Source organism: Ammodytes marinus, assembly GCF_949987685.1.
Source record: "Ammodytes marinus genome assembly, chromosome: 12".
In the NCBI taxonomy this organism is placed as follows: Eukaryota; Metazoa; Chordata; class Actinopteri; order Uranoscopiformes; family Ammodytidae; genus Ammodytes; species Ammodytes marinus.
In genome coordinates, this window is record NC_137216.1 from 11677155 (window position 1) to 11698794 (window position 21640).

The 21640-nt window shown below is 39.1% G+C and overlaps 1 protein-coding gene across 1 annotated transcript in view; it reads right to left on the reverse strand.

Moving 5' to 3' along the window:
* Positions 1–12879, reverse strand: part of asic4a (acid-sensing (proton-gated) ion channel family member 4a) — a gene marked incomplete at its 3' end in the record, with an annotated part of 73992 nt that extends 61113 nt beyond the window's left edge. Inside the window, exon 1 of the mRNA XM_080038101.1 lies at positions 12289–12879. Coding sequence (XP_079894227.1) covers positions 12289–12864 — 576 coding nt within the window. The 5' untranslated portion in view covers positions 12865–12879. The remainder of the gene's footprint in view (positions 1–12288) is intronic.
* Positions 12880–21640: the final 8761 nt, after the last annotated feature.

Below are 21640 nucleotides of genomic sequence, written 5' to 3' on the forward strand. Positions count from 1 at the left end.
GATTTTAAAAATATAATGTGATATGGCCCTTTGAAAAAAAAAAAATAATAATAATTTTTTTTTTTTTTTTTTGCATTTCTTAGTCAACCCACTGGTGTAGGGGTGTCAAAACTAATTGATTGGCCCGTGGCACATTTAAAAAATATAATGTAATATGGCCCTTTTCATTTTTAAATAATTTAAATGCACTCATTATATTACAGAGAAATATGTCCCATTAAAGAAAAAGAGCACCAAGCCCATCCCAGAGGAGCCTGCTTGATATTTTTTTTTAAATTAATATTATTATGGAAAATCCATGTGTCCTTCTCCAATAGCTTCTAATTCATCTGACACAGTGTCTCCATTTTTTTCCATACAAAATTCTTCAGATTTAGCCTCTTAATTTCCCTCACAAAGTGCACCAGATTCATTCAAAAAAAATGGCTACTATTTTCACCCAGCTGGACATTGGACGCAAAAGCAGAAAACACTAAGTGTATCAAAGGCATTTAACAAGAGGGGAAATGTATCTGTTTAATGTGCAAGAAAAGTGTTGCCGTGAAGAAGGATTACAATTGACGAAGACACTATGACACTAAACATCAGAGCAGCTACATGTCCTGATAAATGTGTTATTTTTGTGGCCCGGCCCTTCGTAGATTTTTCTGTATGTGGCCCTCAGTGAAAAAAGTTTGGACACCCCTGCAATAGAGAGAGAGATAAGAGTATATTTGTTTTTGGAGCGGCAAAATTGAGTGACAAAATAAATCGTTATGTATTCTATTTTACATTTTTACTTTCTATTTTTGTTTTGATTTTTTTTTATAAATGTTCAGCAGATTTACACATTTTGCTTATCTAACTGTTACAAGAATATGAACCACTTTACTCCATTTTTCTTTCTAAATCCACACCCAAAAAGAAAAATGGATCAGTATCAAATATCGACGTGTAAGGTTTATTGTTATAACAAGATGTAAGCGCATTTACCCTTGTTGGCCAGATTAATAGTGTATTACAGGACATAATACTGTAAGAAAACAAATGAACGCTTTGATGATACTTCAACACATGCTACTGAAACTAGAAGGTGGTATTTTAATTATTAGTTACAAGGTGGTTAAAAAATATCAACTGCATTGTTTGGATGAGATAATTTTCATGCTCCAAGTCCAAACTTCAGTTGCCATGAACACAACATTTATCATTCCAATACTTTTGAGCAGCTGCACATCGTTTGTTTTAGTGTTATATGTTAACATTTTGACTATTCATTTATTATTCAGCAAATACATATCTCAAAGTGAGTGCAACACTGCCTGCTTCTGTATGTTAATTGAAAAGTTTAGTTTATCTATGTACACCACTGATGTTTTACAGTTAAAATAGCAGTGTTGGCTTGAATATTACCTGGAGATGAAACACACAGTGATCAACAACACACAGCCATCGTTAAAGAGGTTAGTACTATGCTACTACGTCAGTGATGCTTTGCCCCTGTGTGTCTCATAAATAAAAGCATTTTAGATGCTCTCAGTAAAATCTAGGACAGTGGGCTATTAATGGCCATGGGACTCCTCTCCTGGGGCAACAGTGTTAATCAGAGCAATAGGTCTCCTTCCTGCTGGATCAATGTCAGCAAAAATTTCAGATTGCTTTCCTGATGCGCGCCAAGTTATCTGTGATTCAACTTTAATGGGTTATTGAACGGAGACAGCATTTAGGGAGCAGGGCCGTATTTCACGTTATTGACCATCAAATGCACACAGCTTTCTCATTAGCATGCATTAGGAAAACACAGAATTAATCTTGACAACACCATCGGCGAGCCTGACTACAGTTACACGCTTGTTTAAGTAAACACGCATAACAGTTGCCCGGCATCATGTGAGGAAGGGACACGAGGAATTTAAATACAGCTTGACTGAAGTTACCCAGGACAAAAAGCTACTATGCGAAAAAGCTTAGGGAGAAGCATACATTGGGGAAAGAAAAAATTAGCAGAGACGAGGGGTTGTTTTTCTACATACCCTATAAATTTAACATTGCATTATACATGTATAATGATGCAATGCAATCTGCAATATAGTCTTTAATGTTGCAAGACCTCAGTGCATCTTGACTTCCGCCAACTGTCATTTTGGATAAAATCATGGTTTTCAGCATGAATGCCACTTCAAAGATTTATAGTGGATAATTGGTCTGTTACGCAGGGCAAAAGAGGTCTGGATTTTTCACATTTGTTCGACCAACACATTTGTCCAAATCTAAAGAATATCACGTAGTGGATATTCATCTATTTTATATTCATTACAAATACACTCAAGCTGAAACACAGCAGGTAGGCATAAAAGCAATGCAAACTTTAAATCCAAATGATATTAGGAGTCCCAATGCATTCTCAATCTCTTTCTTCGAGCGAGATCATTAAACTGTAATGCATTTGCTCTGACAATTCTTAAACAAAATGCAGCCCTTTGATGACCAAATGAGTGGTGGCAATTCAGCCTGGGCGTGCTAAATCAGATGACATTTTGCTGCCCCTGAAGGTCAAGTGTTTTGTCAACATGGACAGAGCCTGCAGACATCAGGTGAAATATTTACAGTCCACACGTTACCCAAACAACATGTGGACGTGACGCCTCTGAGAGGAAAGTAAAGCGACTAATGGGACGTAGAGGTAAACTGTTAAAATGAAGGTGCATGTAGTAGTAGTGCATATCAATTTGAGTATAATGCACTGTATTTCCAGCCTGATTCAGTTTGTAAGGGGCAAGACAATACGACACAAATCATTATTGAAAAGATAGAGAGGAAAACAAGAATAGGATGCAACAACAATGAATTCATCTTTTTAATATCAAAATAATTGTAATTTGAATAAGTGCAATTTTCAAATTCCAATTTTAATTATAACTTAATTAAGTGTCTATGCAAGCTGTAGCAAACGAAAATGTAAGCCGGCGGCCGCTAATTTCCCTGGCTGTGATGATAACTGGCACCGAAAAATTTACTCAGCTGTATCTAATTAACATTCATTTTTGGAGTAAGCGAAACAACTTAAAAACGGAATATTGGCAGTTGTCTAGTTAATGCACTCTCTGTACGGCAGGGTTTTTATTAACACTTGGCCAAAGACAGCTTAGCCGAAGGAGATGTCCTGTATACTTTTGTTAAAACGTTAGTAGTACGTTTTCCTGGTCAAAAATGATACATACATAAACAACTAAATTGTTTAGCCTCATGTCAATTTTAGAAAAGTAGCTAGTAGCTCGGTAGCCTTCTTGAGTGTAACACAAAGCGGGCGAACAGAGTTGTTAGAATCTCAAAGTTAAACTGTAATTATATTTGATGTATGAAGCAGTTCCTTTTGCCTGTCTGCAAAATGTATGTAACTTTAGCTACAACAGCTACAGCAGCTACAGCAGCTACAGCGCAAAGCTACTCACATCTTGTTAACATCAAACATTGTCAGATGTGACTAACCAGCTGTTTGTCACTTTCGAATTTCATGACTATATCTTAATATCTTTGTGTGATGTTAAGACTACTGCTTATGTTATATCAAAATGTAAGCTAAGAAGTCTTTAATCTTCTATAGAATACTACTCGAAACCCAATGAACAACAAAGATGCCTTGGACAGGAAAATTCCTCTTATTTCATTGGTTAGTGTGATTAAAATGGCTATGGCGGAGGCCAGAATTCATCTACAACCATGTAGTTGCATATGGACAGCAATCGAAGAAAAAGGCAACCTCAATTTGATGAAAATGTTTAATCTGGCATTGATTCCTCTTAGCTGTATTAGGCAGTGTAAATACATGGGTCCCTCCACAGCAAATGGCCTCAATGATGGCCAGTAGGAGCAACTGACATTAGGAAGGCATTAGCTTGAATTATTCAGCATTTTCTATCATAGCGCATTGTTCCATAAGCTTGGTGTGCATTATTAAGTAATATAGAATGTCTGGGATTTTTCTTTCGGAATGAACATTACACTGGAGAAAAAAATGCATTAGGTGCCTTAGCTGCTGACCCAACCTCGATACTTTTTGACAAATCATTGCCTGCATCTCCCAAGGGGAAGTCACAAGGCATACCAAATACCATCATACAAGCTGGCCTGTTCAGGTGCTTTATACCACTAAGCCATAGGGAATCAGACAAAATATCACACCTGTCAAGACACCTTAGTGTTTATGTACTATAGTTCAAACCTTGTTTTTTATAACTAAAAATACAGTTATGTAACCCAGAGAGGGGAAAAGAGACATAATTGGATACTAAAAAGCATGCTTGTCGAGAGATCATTATGTACAATTTGTGTGCTTACAAACTCAAAAAAGCAACGGGCATACGCACATGTTTGATGTTAGACATAATTTTGAATAAGTGTCCAGCCAGGCGGACAGAAGAAGCCCTCATGTTCAGACTATGCCAGGGGTAAATTATATATTTCCTGTGATATTTGTGCTGTATGCTTTTTTCTCCATCTGCTGAATTGTAGCCAACTGACATTTTTCATCCAGGTCACATTAGTCATGATTTCCACATTTTAAATATATTTAAAATATCAAATATACATTTGATTCACAACGAGTGGGAACACCAAACAATTTAAAATAAATTGTTTGGTGTTCATGAAATTCTCACAATGCAACGGAGGACTAAAAAATATCAGTGATTTAAAGAGGTTTGAGGTTTTAAGCCATCATAGTCTTTCTGGCCTTAATAGCCTTCTATTTTAATGTTGTGCTATTGTTTAATCTCTATTTTAAACAAATTAAATAAAACCACCCAGCATTTTAAACTTCGGCTCAAACATAGCTCAGTGTATTTTATTTACATTATCTGGTAGATATAGCTGATTTCAGTCCCCACAGCTGCTTCTGTCTCTTGTATTCTGCTGAGAGCTTGAACCACAGAAGCTTAACTGATGCATGATGGTTGCTAAGGCACATATCACAAATACAATCTGCGTGTGCATGAAATTCGACCAGGCAAACTGTTACATGAGTAATGCATGTTGGGCCTTTTTTATCTTCATGTATTTAGATAAATATTTTGTTTCGTATCTCTCTTACTGTAGCATTGCAGTTTTCCCTCTTGAAAATGTTTACTGTTGTTTTGATGTAATTTGGTAAAGATGCAGTAACACTTTACAATAAGGGTATACTGATTAACTGTTAGTTAATGCTTAGTAAATGCATACTTCACATGAACTCGTCATTAACTCACCATTAATAAATGCTTATATAATGCCTAACACGCATTAAATAAGCGTTAACTAACTGTTTTGCTTAGTAAATGCTTAACTAAGAATTAATTAACTAAGTATAGATAATACTGAAGCAAACATTAACTAACTGTTAATAACTAAGCATTTATATAATACTTAATGCAGTTAATAGCATTTACCAAGCATTAACAGTTAATTAATATACCCTTATAACATGTTTTCTCAAATGCCGTTTAGTTTTCACTAAGAAAAATAACACTGTGGCATCGACCGGAATTACATTTTGATAAAGTACTTTGTGAGAGACAGCAGAAGGTGTCTCTATTTTTTTGTCCACCTGCATGTGCTATCTCTTGCAAAGTAATTAAACAGTACGAGCGAGGGAAATGAAGAAGCACGAACCCATTATGTGGTGGTGGCCTAAAAGCAAGCTTGGTTAATTTTTTAGAGGAATTTCCACTAATGTATTCAGAGACTGGGAGACATGACAAAATAAAAAGCTCACATTGGCAGCTGAGAAGAAAAGTGTGCATTTAAAGTGTGCCTGGCCAAAGGCTTTCATAATCATAGTTATCTGCATGATGAAAAAAACTAAAAACAAAAGGTTAGTATGAGGGTAAATATGCAAGAGTGCTTGAATACTTCATTAACCAAAATGGAGTTTAGGTCAAATTTATTTCTAAGCAAAATTAATACTTGCCAGTTGCCACTTAAACTATTTAATTTAAACATTTTGTTCAGTGCTAAAAGTCGGGCGTATCTGAAAAAATTAAACCAGTATGGATAATAAAGAGGAGATAACATGCCCTTACCCCGACAACCCTGTATGTAATGGACTTTTAATTTGCAAGAACTAATTCAAATGTAGTAATCTGGCTGTTCAAATTTCTGACTAATCTTATCAGGGCCAAGGATGCAATCTCACAACTCCCTCTTAATTTGTGTGTCTTCTGTTCAATCCATATCTGTTTAGAAATCTAAACACAAAAAACAAGTTTGATTTCAAATTTTTATAATTTCTTTTTCATAAAAAAATTGACTGCTCTATTCAAAGTATGCCTGTAAAATATGAATTGATTGCCATTTCTTACTTTTGATTTTCCATGTCTATCTTAAGACAAAAAAATGGGAACAGATAATGTAAAACATTTTCATTTTCATTTGTGAAATTCCAAATAATCAAAATCATTGAATTAATCAGAGGGCTACACTGTGTCCCGCTGCTACAATGTAATGATAGTTATGTGTACCAGTGCCATGAAAGGCTCTGACCAATAGACTGTATTCTGACTGCGGCTATCGCCTGCAAACAACCTGCCTATATTAAGTAGCCTAAGGGTAGCCTATTGTCGGCAGTGGAAACGCATATCATATTTAGTAGGGTATCCATTCCCTGTCCAACCGAACTGTAAAGTTCAGAGTAAACGAACCTCACCACTGTTGGACGCGATGAACGATCCAGATCAAAATTGTACAATCACCAAAAGTTTAATGTTTATAGAGAGGGGATGCATATTATGGCATGCTTAAAAGATAGCTTTACCCCCGATAGGAAGTGATTCCCTGCTGAAGCGTCTATGCTAACTGTCTGTCCTACCATAAATTACTTTATTTTACACATCGCCTAATTCAGATCATTCCTAATAACCTTGGACAATATAGCCTAGACAAGTGTCTTCTTTCCTCGACAAATATGGACACACACACAACACATACACACTTCTTATGTATAACTTTGGCACGTCACCGGAATCTCATTACATTTAGGCCATTATTTTCATACTTGATATCCTGGTCATGGATTATGTTTAAAAAGAGAATATTTTTTTTTGTATAGAATATAATGTAGATGAAATGTGGATTATTAAAAAAACAGGTCTCTTTTTGTTTTATTTGTTTTGATATCATAACGGATATGGATTGAGCGGAAAATACACAGATTCCTCTTGCTCTTCATTAGGTAGATCCTAATTCAAACAGAGCAGTTTGGTGGAATACGCAACCTTGACATCAATCACCTACATTTGAAAAACCGTTGCTTTTGACTATCGGATCTGACTAAAGATTTTGTTTCTCTTCATCAAAACTCTCATCCATCCCCGTCCCCACGCAGCCTAGGCTGTGATTCATCTGGTATTGCTCGATAATTTGGCTGCCCTTTAGGGAAAAGGTAGACAGTGCATATTGATTGATTTGGGCTGGATATACGCTTAGACAAACATATCTTGTTCTAGAGATCACATTCTTCACCAATTCTGGCGGCATTAACAAATGCAGCCGAGACTGGGCCCAAAACACAGGCACAAGATAATTAGTCACACCAGGCTTGGAGTAGGAAGGGCGAGGAAGCAATCTGACTGAAGGATGTATTGATCCTCCAGAGAGGGAGGGGCACCCAGTCAGGAGTCATGATCAATCTTGCGAGCCAACTCTCTCAATCTGTGACGGAACCCGGGTGTGTTTGTACGGGGAATCATTTTATCTACACTTTACACACCCTAAATACACATGTCCGTGTGTGTGTGTGTGTGTTTGTCTGTGCGCGTGTGTGCATGCAGCCACATTTCCGCTACCAACAGCTTGGTGTATGACTTGTCAGAGAGAGACAAATGTCTGTGTGAGTAAAAGACTCCCAGGGGTTGGAGGTGGAGGGGGGTTTAGCAGTACCACAACATCGGAAGCCTTTATCGTTGAGTTAAAAGCCATCCCTGAGCCGCAGATTCTCCTCATCAAACCGAGCGCTCCAAACCGTGGCACGGTGAGTTTTTTTTAAATGGCTCAGCGAGTGATAGAAAAAGCTAAATCTCCCCAAATATAAACAGTTTGTATATTGGTGTTATCCAGTGGCTGGTCACAGGTGGGCTTCATCTGATTAGACAGTGGTGATGCATATCAAGAAGAGCAGCCGACCAAATGCGCTGCAATTCATCTTCCTCTGATATGCTGGAGGAGGTGGGGAAGGACTGTGCTGGGACTGAAGTGGGTTTAAAGGCAGTCCTACCTTTAGCATTAAAAGATATTGGATCAGTGTCGCTTTATTTCTTTCTGCACTTTGCACACAAGAAGAAGACAATAAAAGCAAAAGTGTGTTTTGTTTGGTTATAGATTGTAGGGATTGGGGTGTAATAATGCTCAGTGCTGGCCTCCAGGGTTGGGTGTGTGGATCAGATATCGGACAGCATGTTAAGCTGCAGGGACCACCACAGCAGTGGAACTGTAGACTGCTAATTGACAGGCTGTTGGAGACGAAGCCAGTACAGATAGCCAGTCACTTTCACGCTCTCACACTCGTCGAGCTCCATCGGGGAGGGAGATACTGCTAAGGGGCGTTCAGACTTTGGACTCACAAGGGAAGTGGATGTCACTCTCACAGACATCTGCACATGGAGACAGCACATTTTAACACACACACACACACACACCACTTTCCCACCTATGCAAAATCGCATTTTACCCCACCAGAGAGCCGGTACCCGGTCTGATAAACTGGTTCCTGAGCAGCTCCAGTTTTGAGCTTGTCTGGAACTGCAAAACGCTTACGTCAGTGGCCAGGGGACGGATTATCCTGACCAACCAGACTAACTAAAACTTAGTTTAGGTAAAAGCGAGGATCACTCATGTACAGTATCTTTTGACACATTCGTCAGACCTGAGTAACAGACCAACACACACCGCAATAATGGACCTGCATGACTTCCACACGCCAGGGAAATGTAAGAATTGTTTCGCCATAGAACTGAAACAGGATCAGACAAGTACTGTACATGTGACAGACATGTTGCACTGTATGTGACTTATCTCTCTGTGGCTGCACCTCAAAGTCTGCTGCTGAACAATGCTGGGAAAAACCTAAATATAAAATCTACAGACCACATTATCCACTGCTGTGAGTAAGGTCTTCTGTGTTTAAGCACACGTTGTACTCATTCGCTCCTTATCATCTGGATTGTAGTATTGTTATTATTCCTGTTTATTCTTTGCTTACAATATATTTTTTCTAATTAACAACACAATGGCAGTACGCTCATAGATATGAACTCACAATAATGTCTCTTTTTTCGATTTGATTAACATTAATTTGAATTAGGATTCCTTTTTGAATAAAAGGGGGAGGGAGACGGGGATGGACATCATCTATAGCGTATACTATTAAACATTCAATTATCTATAAAACACACAGTACGGGCACCAGTCAGTGTGATGACAGATTGCAGGTGGAGCGAGCTCTCCGGTGTTGTCCCTGTTAACCCATGGTTTTATAGATCACCTCGCATGCCGCCCTATAGCTCTTAAGTTATCCCCATGAATATATGCAGAAGGGATCTGTCCTTGCTGAGAGCACAATCTGATAATGCAGCAGCAAACACAGCTGAGATTCAGAGCAAACCAATTCAGAGCTCTGTTTAAAAAAAGCCAAAGGGCTCGCTGCTCATCTCTGCGACAGCGCCACAAAATAGATGAACAATTATTCAGAGTAAGAATGGAAGAAAAATAATCTGTTTATTCATGGCTTGTTGAATCAGCTTTATCGTCTGTGATTAATCCAAGTCAATAATGTGATCTTTAATTATAAAGAATGGACTTATTTCTAACGTCAAATAATCATGTCGGTCCACAGTGCTGGAAAGAGGAAAACTAATTTATATGAGGCATGATTATGTATTTTCCTGCCATATATTAGAGCAGCCAGACAATTTTATTTATTCAATTCTTTTGAACAGCAAATGTGCAAAAATTCAATACATAATCGCCTGCATACAAAAAAACAGGCACACATTTGAAACAGTGAAATCTGCCCAGATGCATTTGAATGCAATGATAAACTAAATTACGAACAATTGCTTGAACTCCATGGTGGAATAAAATAAAATGCTAAGCAGAGGTTTGCACAGAAAAAACCGAGGATAAGAAAATATGAGGAAACCCTTTTATAATAATTATTCATGCATCATCAGAGCCCCGCATCCATCTAGCTATTACCAAAACATAACATCTGGAGCTCCTAGGATGATCAATCGACAGAAAATACATTGCAAGAAGCCGATGCTGAAGGGGGGCCGCGTGAGAGGAAGAATAATGGCCGATGTGGGCTGGAGACTTTTCTATATGTGTATATTGGTTTTTACATGTTCTCATGTTATTAATAGCACATCACCTGCAATAATGGCTCCCTCGCTGTAGCAATTTGTAGTCTAAAAAATATACACTCAAACAAAAACATGAATGCGAGTGACGTTGTTTCATATGCAGTTTCTGCTCTCCTGCTGCTCCGACAACTCCCAGTCCTTGCTCCCTATACACTCCCAGTCCTGTTCCCCACCAGGACTCAGAGTAAGTGATTTGTCATGCGTGGAGGCAGCAAGAAGCCTGTAACAAATCTAACTGACAGTCCCAGAAAATGCAGATCACATAGCCGACAGAGAGGAAACAGCCGCTTTGGGAACTTTCAACAGGGTCCTAATCTGTGATGAAGCCATCCAGAAAGAGCTACAGGACGTTTCATACACTGACATGGGACAGACAATTCCTGGATGTAAAAATTGTGTGATGATTATGAAGTCAGGAAGGGCTTGGTGTCAAAGTGTCAAAGGACATCGCTGTCACATTATAGACTTTTAGAGTCATGTTGTTGCTTCAGACTGAATTTCGTCAAACTTTTCAGCTCCCCCGAGAAGCATGACATGTTCTTAAGCCTGATAGAACTAAGATATTTTCTCGAAGGGGGATCTATTCTCGTGTTGCAGGTCATTTGACGTCTGAATGTGCGTGGCTGCCTTGAAAAAATAAATTCCCCAATACACTGTTAGAGAAACTGAATGAGAAGCAGGGAGATGTCATTATTTCTGTGCCGTAATTTGGCACATCAGAGGTAATGTAATGCCATCTCGGGGATAAGACAGAATCTTAAGGTCTCAGGAAGGTGAGCATATCAATGTTCAACATACCCTATTAAGACCTGACACCCGCACTTTATCATCACTAAAGCAATTGCATATTCCTATTCCTGCAGGAGAGATGGGGAAATCCATCTCCTGCAAGGACAGTGCCTTTAATAAATAGTGCACAGAACACAGGCACAAACTCTCTTTCACCTGATCCCTCTCTCACTCATTCACTCACACTCTCTCTCTCTCTGACACACACACACAGACACGCACGCACGCACGCACGCACACGCACACACACACACACACACACACACACACACACACACACACACACACACACACACACACACACACACACACACACACACACACACACACACACACACACACACACACACACTCTTTCCCTCTCATGGAAATTGTTTCATTCCTTTTAGTCAATCTGGCTAATGCAAAAATCATGTATGTCTGTCTTTAAATATTTAATCTTAACAGCAGCGAGATTGAAATACAACGTTGAAGAAGCATTACTCCTTCCCTACTGAAAGGTACAAGAGCTCAGAGAGTGACAGAAGGAGAGAAGGATAGGGGAACAGCTGCTCTTCAATAGAGGGACGCAAAAGGGAGAAAGAAGAGATGGCTATTTTTGATGACAATGTTGTTCCCATGCACTCAGTAACTGGAGTTTGAGGCAGCATTAAAAGCACAGTTTGCCTTAGAAAAGTACACAACCATATACAAGAGCTTTGTTTTTGTTCAGGAGCAGTCTTTGTTCTTTGACATAACATATTCTGCTATGGGCTGAAGGGAAAACTGTTGCTGCTCAGAACTTAGTATCTAAGAAGATAAACAGCTCAATGACTGAGCAAAAGCCACGATTCTTGCATGTAGAAATGTACCGTGGGAACCACATAGGCCCTGGAGATTACCACAGGCACAAAGAGAATTTCAATTGCTCTTGCCTTTTCAGTGTTCATTTTGCTTTCATGCTTATTTGTAGCTTCGTGCGTACGAGATGAGTATTGTAAAGTTACCAATGTAGGATTCCTCAGATTGTTTGAAAAGTGAAAGTTTTACGTTCACTTGTTTTGTACAAAAAAGTTTTGAGAAAAGCGATACATCGTATTGTAATATGTATGCCACCGAAAACCGAACTTTGAGAAACTTTTTCACTCACCACAGAGAAGTCCTCGACTGAACAGTTCTGTCCACTGAAATTGCAGCTCATGAGCATCTCTTCTAACTGATGTCCTGTCCTGTTGAAGATGTCCTGCATGTCAGGGGCAGGATACATTAAATCAGTGGGTTTGTGCCCATCTTTGTTTTTGGGAGGAAGTCCTGTCAAGTTAGCCAGGTGGTAGATGTCGGCATCGGTGAGCGCGGAGAAGCGAAAACGGTTGATGTTGCAGATGGTCACAGCAGGGAAAACCATCTCTGGGGTAGCCTCTTCATTCAGAGCAGTGACATGAGGGTGCTCCAGGTAAGAGATGGCACACTTAGCCGCATGATACAGAAACAGCGCCAGTGAAGTCAAAAAGGCAAGAGTCCAGATAGTCTGGCGGATGCCCAAGCGGCCAGAGACAAAGATGTGGTTAATCCCATGAAGGGAGCTTGAGTTAGCAAACCCAGCCAAGTCCTTAGCCGGAGGTGTACAGCTCTCCTCGATCAAGCTCTCCTTGTCCCCATCCTGCTTGCTTTTCTGCTTCTCATCCTCCTCTGCAAATTTGATTTTGCAAACAAATTCGATAGGCATGGGGGCAGCCAGGTCTGCGTTTTGTTTTTTGTTTTTGATGGCAGCTATCAGCCCTGGATTACTTCTCTCCCACTTCTTTGGCTTCTGTCCTCTGAGCGGGAAACAACTCCAGACCGAAGAGGAAAAAGACAGGAGAGAGTTTGTTGCTGCTGCCTCTGCTGCTGGCTCTGCTGTGACTGATAGTGCTGCTGCTGCTTCTGCCGCCACGGCTCCTAGTGACTAGAGCGCTGCTGCTGCTGTGCTGCTATTGCTCTGAACGCTTGTCTCACTACTTGATCAGCTCACACAGTCTCGCTTATCAGCAGTAATACAGCTGTCAAGAAAAAACACCCTTGCACGCTCCCTCAGACCCACGGATGAAAATGCAGCATTTCGAGTCGGACTAAAATAGGCACAAGGTACTTAATAATTCATGAGAAGGTAACATTGTGATTATTTCCTCCTCACTGGCGCGAGTCGCAACTTCCCCCGGTCATCCCCACGCTTCCAGCAGAAAGCCCCCCTCCTGCTTAATCCACTTGTTTGGATGGCGCTTCCACTTCTTGATCTGAATAAAGTTGATATCAAAGGTTGTTCTGCCAAACGTCCATTTGTTGATGTTAATCACAGCAGGTCACCACGTTTTAATGGCACCCCCAACAGGGTCTCTAGAGAATGCCTAATTGAAACAATAATGCAGAGTGAGAGAAGTGGAATTGAACACAAGCAACTCCTGGCAATCAATCTTGTCTTTGCAACAAAAAAGTAAAAGACTATTGATCGAGAGAACGTGTCTGTCAGAGATTAAGAGAAGCAGTAGAACGGTTTCTTATCAGCAACTAATGGTAGCATCACAAGCCTCCTGCACGAATTTGAATTAGTGAATGCCTCCTGATCTGCACCCTGATGCTGCTTAAGATGTTGAAATGAAGTATTGATCTGCTCCTTCCCTATCCTTTACAGTGTATGTCTTAGTGCTGTTAATGGCCCTTTTCCAAGTTGCCAAACAAAATTATGCAAATGAAAGGCAGAAAAGTGAGAGCCCTAATGCATGTTATTCCCCTTTAAATGGAATTAGTCATGCGGGTCACATCACAAGGGGCTGGGACCTCCAGAGAAAAGGCATATTTAAAAGTGAATTCAACCGCTCCGAACACTCGTGCCAAGTGAAGTCTGAGGGAGCATCAGAAGGGGGAGATTACTCAAAACTGCAGAACGAATAGGGGTAGAAAATAAATATGCTTCACTTATCCTCCCAGTTATCGCATTCATCCTGAGATTCATGGCATAATAAAATACTAACTGTTAAGAGTAATCAAATCTAAAATCCAACTAAAATTGTCTAATTGATTGTTTTGAGCTATTTATGTAGTTAAAAAAAGTCACAACCAAAACAACGGAAAGACAAAATCCCCAATTCAGTCCCTAAGATATTTGCATCTTTTTAAAACTTTATGTTTTTTTGTTTCATCGTTCCTTTTTGTGGTAGATAAAAAGAGATATTTAGGATATTGCCTTTGATTTGTTATAGGTTAAGCATCCATGGTTTAGCTATGCCTCTGGCAGGCACTGAGGTATGCTAACCACAGAGTGTTTTATGTAGTCACTCCCAGAGGATCCTGGGCTTATTTACAGTCTCACAGAGGAAATGAAAGCTCACAGTCCACGCCATAACTAAATACCAAATTAGAAGAAAAAAAACACGCAGGCACATCTGGCACATGAAAACTATTCAAGGAGTGGATGGCATTATGTGTTTTTGTCAGAGCCAATTATACTCCAAACACCGGGCCTGTTTTGTGATAGATGCCCTAAAAATGAAATACAGAGGATTAAATATTGCTGACCTTCAAGTTACTTTTGGCACTGTCAATAATGTCTCATTTGTCTGGAACATTTGAATAGATGCTTCATAGGTCAAGTCACAACACAATCATAAATTGTATGAATTACAACTTCATACAGTTTACGAATGCGGTGCCCTGAGTACGATTCTCTTGTTTATATACAGTACAAGGCTCAGCTGTGAAGAAATAGCAAAAAAATGCCTCAGAAGGTTTTAAAATTGGTCTGTTTGGTCTGTTTATTGACGAGTAAAGGGACCTTGTAGAGCTAGAAGACGTGGACAGATGATGTCCTCCCTGAGAGAACAGACTGACAGTTTTGTGATCTCGTCCAAAAGCTCCATCTATTAGACATCTCTTTGGTCCATTGTTGCTTTGATGTAAACTGCACTGTGGCAATTTAAAACCAATTTGTTCACTGTCCTTAATTTAAGAAGTAATTGAAAAAGGAATTCATCCGCATCAATAATTCATTTTCTTAGTTAGGGAGTATTTTCACAAATGATAAACCTGATCCTAAGAAATACGACTATTGATCAAAATAACCACAAGATACAGCTGAACAAAAGATGAAAAGTACTGCTTCCTGAAATGACGGTGAAGATACTAAAAAACAGGATAAAAACTCAGTTCCTGGAAAAGCTGTGGTGAAAACAGCATATTATGCTTATCATGTTTTCAACTGAACTATTTAAGAGAGTATATGATGAAATATTAATAAAAATCAATACAGAATTGTGTAACCCCCTATTGGTAAGAAAAATATATTTATCATAGTCAAAATAAAACAACAATAGGCAACACTTTCTAAAGAAGATTTGAGTGTTTATGCTTTGGTTGAATAATAATTTAAATGCAAAAGATGATGTATTGTGAGACGGTCTCTTAGAAAGTGGTAGTATTAATTTATCTTTTCAACCACAAAGCAACTAGAATCATAGCTAAACTGATGGTGGTTTGAACCTCAGAGCTTTTACTCTCAGGAAACAAGAGGAAATTACCACAGCACCCGAGGGTCTAATTCACCAAACACCATAGACCTAAGTTAGCTGGATAATATTGTGTGGACTGAAAGTTGCGATGGAAACATGTAATAAGGTAGCCTGGAAATCCAGACCTGCCTCTGGCAAATTAAATTTGCTGCGCCTGTTGGTCTGGACACTCTCAGTTCAAGCTCATTATATATGTCAGAAAATGTTGATCTACGTTTCAATTGGTTATATCTGATATGGGCGGGCCAGAGCCCTATGTATGGTGCTCTGGGGCGGAGGTAACCGGATGACGACAGTGCTGTGCATGCGCCGTCGAAGCCGTGATTGTAAACAACAGAGGACGGCACTCAAATCTTTCATTGGCAAGTAAGAGGAATGTTCTGTTTTGCCGACCGACCACGGCAAAAGTTTAATTTAACAGGTAATGCCGCTGTTCGCTAAACGGATGGGGCTTAATACGTCACCTTGTTCATTGCTCTTATTGGTTGTAGTGCTATGTAAGGTCTATTGATCGTGGCCAGACCCTATATCGTTCTAGATAAAAAAAACATTACTTTTAGATTTGTACTAAAAGCAAGCAGAATAACCTACATTTGACAATTCTTAAAAGGTGCACTGTGCTTAAATTAAATTGAATGAACGAATAAACTTAGGATTCAGCTTCAGTTTCTAAGGCGTGGGATGTTTGACAGTGCTCCCCCAATCTATCAATTAAAAGTCATGTGGGTAAGGTTTTTTTCGTTCTCGGATAAATCAGGCCTCTGGCAACATTTTGATGCATGTTTTTTAATGTCAACATGTTGTGACTAAGAAAAGTTTGCATTCAATTTGAATCTTTACAAAACACACAGCTTCTCAGTCTGCACACATTCTAAATCTCACTAGCGTCCTCTGGAGACAATGTTCAAAAAAGCCATGCACAGTTTATCGCTAAAGCAAAAGGGTCTTTAAAATACTATAGTCATAAACATCTTAAGATTGCTCTTGTGCACAAGTAAATGAATAGTATATCCATGACTAAAGTTTCTAATCCACTGCTACTGATATTTAACCATCATAGCTTCCAAGACAGGCCGACCCCGAGGTTTCTTCATCCTCTATTCAATCAAGTTTCAATGTTAAATAGATGAGCATTAATTAGTTTTACATGAAACATAAAGACTGAACTCACGGTTTACTGACTAGTTTTTCCCAGAGCTACAACTGAGCATAGCTACTCCATCCACTGAGGAGGACAGGGAGATCTGATAGAAACCTCCGGATAAAGCTAAGAAGTGGACCAGATATATTTATACAAAACGTGAATAAAGGTGATCAAATCTGTATTTAGAGTTTTTCTTTCAACAAGTTGTATTGTAGCTTTGACAAACAATACAGATTCATTACTTACTGTAGAAAAGGAAACAGATAATGTGATCTACATTTAATCCAAATCTGAACGTTGTGAATTAATAATGTTGAATGAAATTGGAATTAGACAGTCCAGATTTACCTTTTGAAATCCTTGAAAAACTGCAGGCATGATATCTTAAATGAATCAATCATCAATTGACTAAACAGTTCCTACTCTGAATTTGAATAACTGATTATATTAAACCATCTGAAGCAAATGATCAGTCAAATAATTATCATAATTGATTGACAATGGCTAATGCTCTCACAACAGATTGTTATTGTTATTTTGTATAGCAAGAGCCTGCTGCATCTTTTCTTCAATCTCTCACAAACAATACTGAATGGAGAGAAAATGCTAGCTATGCATTAAAATTCAATCTTTACTGTGCTGCCAAAAGAAAGGCCTGTCCACAGATATATTTGAAATACAATCTTCATATTTGGTACAGTAGCAGCTCAACTAACGTGTGCGTAATTTTTAGTTGACAGGTATTAATGTGTAGATGACAAATGATGAGGAATCTTTGCAACATATTCTGCGGATGCTGCCTCAGCACAGGCAGGTATCTGTGGTCAACAGAGAACCTGGCTCTTTGAAACCCGGCAGGGGAAATGTCATATTTGCATAAAAGCCACTAAATATTGTATTTCTTGTTTTTCTCCATGTCTCATATTTGAAGGTGGGGAATTGTGGAAGCTGCAGACGGAAGGCTGGTATTTACTTTTATTTCCTTCTGCAAACACCAGAGATCACGGCTCAATGAGAGGAGAATTTTGATTGAACTGTTAGAATCTAATGAGGAAATGTACTGAAGGGTACTTGAGTGAATTAAGTTATGCTTGTCTGTGTTCACTAAGCCTTTCATTGTAGTGTTTCTACATCTCGTAAAATCTTGTGCCAGCTTTTGCATACTACAACATTAAGATTTACCTTTGGGATTTAAAGCTAATGTTTTTTTCTACCTTCTTTCATCACTCAAATTGTTCATTTTAAATCAACATCTTTGCTTTAGCTTGGATTACCCTGTTTTATTTCATGGGTATAGCTTTGTACTCTGAGGGTTACTCAGTATAATTATATTGTGACCACCATGTCTGAGCCTCAGAGGTTTGAGCTAAAAACAAAGCGTGATCATCTTGTTCACATCAAATGTATCCATGCCAAGATGTTCATAAACAAGCCAAGAGTGGTGCACATACAAAAAGCTGTCATCACCATGTAAGATGTAAAATCCACAGAGGATGGTGTCTCATAGCCTTTTTATAATATCAGGCAACTCTGAACTGCATGAACGACTCACCCACCAAATTTTAATGTCATGCAAAGGTCCATTCAAAAAGTGAAGCTTCAAATACTCTGGATAAATTACGAAATTTTAAATATGTCAGGCCTTTCTTTTGTTTTAATTGAAATGATTACGGCTTACAGCTCATGAAATAAAAATCCTGTAGCCTATCTCAAAATATTACAATATTACATTAAACCAATCATAAAAACGATGTACAATAGGCTACAGAAATGTCAACCTTCTGAAAAGCATGTTTATTCTAGATTATTTTTCCTTTAGATGCACCTGTTTTCTGGACAGGATTGATCATTGTTGTGGATTGTTGCGGTAGTAATAAACAAACATTAACATTTGTATAATATTTGTCCACTCCGATGTTGATAAGAGTATCAAAACATGAATAATATCCCTTTAAGGTACATTTACAACATGGTGTATTTTCAACACGGTGCCCATAATTTAACACACCGCTGCGAAACTCACATCCTTTTTCCTAACACAAAAATCATGCAGAGCGGTAACAGACTCCTACCACCCGCTTTTCTTCAACTTTTACTGTCCTTCCCTTCAGCTGAAAATACAGCACAGTGAGGTAGCGGACAGCTGGCCTCAGCATAAAGCCTTTGTCACTTCTTCTTTACATGCAATACACAGCTAACCGCTTTGTACACTCACTGTAAATAACTAGAATCACTAAACTACCTTCATCAAAGTACTCCAGGTCTTCATCCATCATCAATCCATCCATCTCGATCCGCCATAGGACCCCACAATTCCCTTTCCTGGGCCACATTAACCAGCTCTCACGAGAGTTCCCAGGCCTGTGTGGAGATATAATCTCTCCATCTAGTCCTGGGTCTTCCCCTTGGCCTAATCCCAACTGGTTGTGTCTGTAACACCTCTCTAGAGAGGCGCTGTAGGGGCATTCTTAGATGCCCAAACCAACTCAACTGGCTCCTTTCTACGCAAAGGAGCAGTGGCTCTACTCCAAGATCTTCACAGATCTATGGGAGATGCCAGCCTCTCCCCTCAGAATACCCATTTCTGCCGCTTTTACCTGCAATCTTGTTTTTACAGTCATGACACAACCTGAGGGTGAGGGTATGAACGAAGATTGACCGATAGATTGAGGGCTTTGTCATCTGGTTCAGCTCTCTTTTCGTCACAACGTTGCAGTAAAGTGAGTGTTAAACCGCCCCCACTAGTCCGATTCTCCTGCCAATCTTGAACTCCATTGTCCCCTCACTCATGAATAAGACCCTTAGGTACTTGAACTTCACTATGAATAAAGAGTTAGGACTCATTCCCTATCTGGAGTAAGCAGTCCATCAGTTTCCTGAATATTACAAACTGTATGTCTGTTGTATGTTATGGCCAGTGTGTATGGTTTTTGTGTCTATAGCATACTTTGTGTACTGCTGCAACTTATCTAAATAAACACTACAATAATTGGTAGATATTTGTGTGACAGTGTGCAACTACGGAATGCATGCACTCTATTACAAATCAATATTTAATGTTGGAAATACATGACATGACCATGACAGACAAAAAATGGCTTAATTTTGTGATAAGCACTACTTGGCTGCACAATGCAAATGATCAGTGAATACTGCGGCTTTCTATACCGGTCATGGTGATGACACAGTGCATACAAATCTTAAGGGCATTTAAGCATGCATTGCACTGTTTTCCCAAGAGAAAATGCAATTAGCAGCACTCTTTGAAATGATGTAGACGTTTCTCGACTGAACTTATTACATCTATGAGCCACAATAACAAACAGGTTTAGGGGTATAGAGTAATCTGAAAAAAAAATAAACTATGGCAAAGAGCAATACTCACCAAACACTTTACACAAACAAATGGGGGTAACATTAATTTAAAATAGGCTCATGAATAAATTGAAAGAAGTCAGTTTTGGTTGCGTTCACTCAATTGAGGGCTCTCATCGTTGTTGTGGCCGAGTTTACAGGGAATTGAAAATATGTCACTGCAGTTTCTCCGTAAAAAATTGGGTTTAATTACTTTGAACAACAGACTCTGGCTGACGTGAGGCAGATATATCGGAGCTTTTAGAAAAAACTTTCCCAGCTGTAATAATTACTTAGATGTTATTTTGAAAACTATTTACAAGTTGAAAGCTGGTTATTACGATGACTTCCATATGACAAGGATGTGACATAAAGCTCACTGCTGATTTCAGGTTTTGTTTCCCACCGAGCACTGCCACCTTTTCTCTCACTGAAGCAAAAGCCACTTTCACAACACCGGGGCCCTGACCTCTGGCTCGCAATCTCTGCATTGCCACTGGCATCAGGATTTGCTAACAAGCACAGCAATCTTCAAATACTTCTTTTACTTTTTGGGCTAAATCTTCATCTTCATTATATGGTAAACCTATAATGACGGTCGTCACATCAGGATCATATATGTTTGGAGCGCTTGAGACGTACTGTTAGTATAAACATTCTCTGCAGATCGCTTACCCCACCTTTAGTTATTATAATAGGATGAGTTTGAATGTGGGAACATGAGCAGCTTTGCATGTTGCCAATATTTACAGTGAGCAACAGACCAAAATACATAAATACCCGTAGAAAGAATAAAGCACAGGTGGTTATGATGTTGAGGCACAGAGATAAGTAGAGTGAAAAAAATTCCAGCCCCCTAGCTAATGAAAAGTGAAAAATGCTTGACATTTTACTTTATCAAATAATGAGTCCTGGTGAAAAATGTGACCATGGACACGGAGAATGATTTGAATTTGAGACAGAATGATCAAAGTAAGCTGAAGTTGTACTAATGAGAACCCACACAGACTAAATGTGTGTTCATCTGTGATTTTGGATTAGTCCGTTTATACTGTGAGAGTGCGGGGGGAGTAGGGTCTGGAGGCATTCACCGGCCACTGCAAATTCATAACACCCAAGTTTTACTGTAGCTTTCATCACAATGCATAGGCTGAAATGACTGGTGTAGCTTGCTAAGTGGAAAAATATGCTAAGAATACTGAGATTGGACATGGTGTGCATGGTTCAGTAGCTTAGTTCAGCATTTGCGAGCACACGTTTTTTTTGCTACCATGTTTTAATAGAAGATGAAAGTCAGAGGTTCCACCTCCCAATGAGAGCTCTCATTGATAAGGTTGTACTATCTTCTGAAGGACCGCATGGATACTATTTTCTTTCCATATGAATACACTGGTCAAAGAGGGGATAAAAATATGGGACGCTTGTGCAGTGGACTGAGGAATTACCATGCTTTGCACACGATT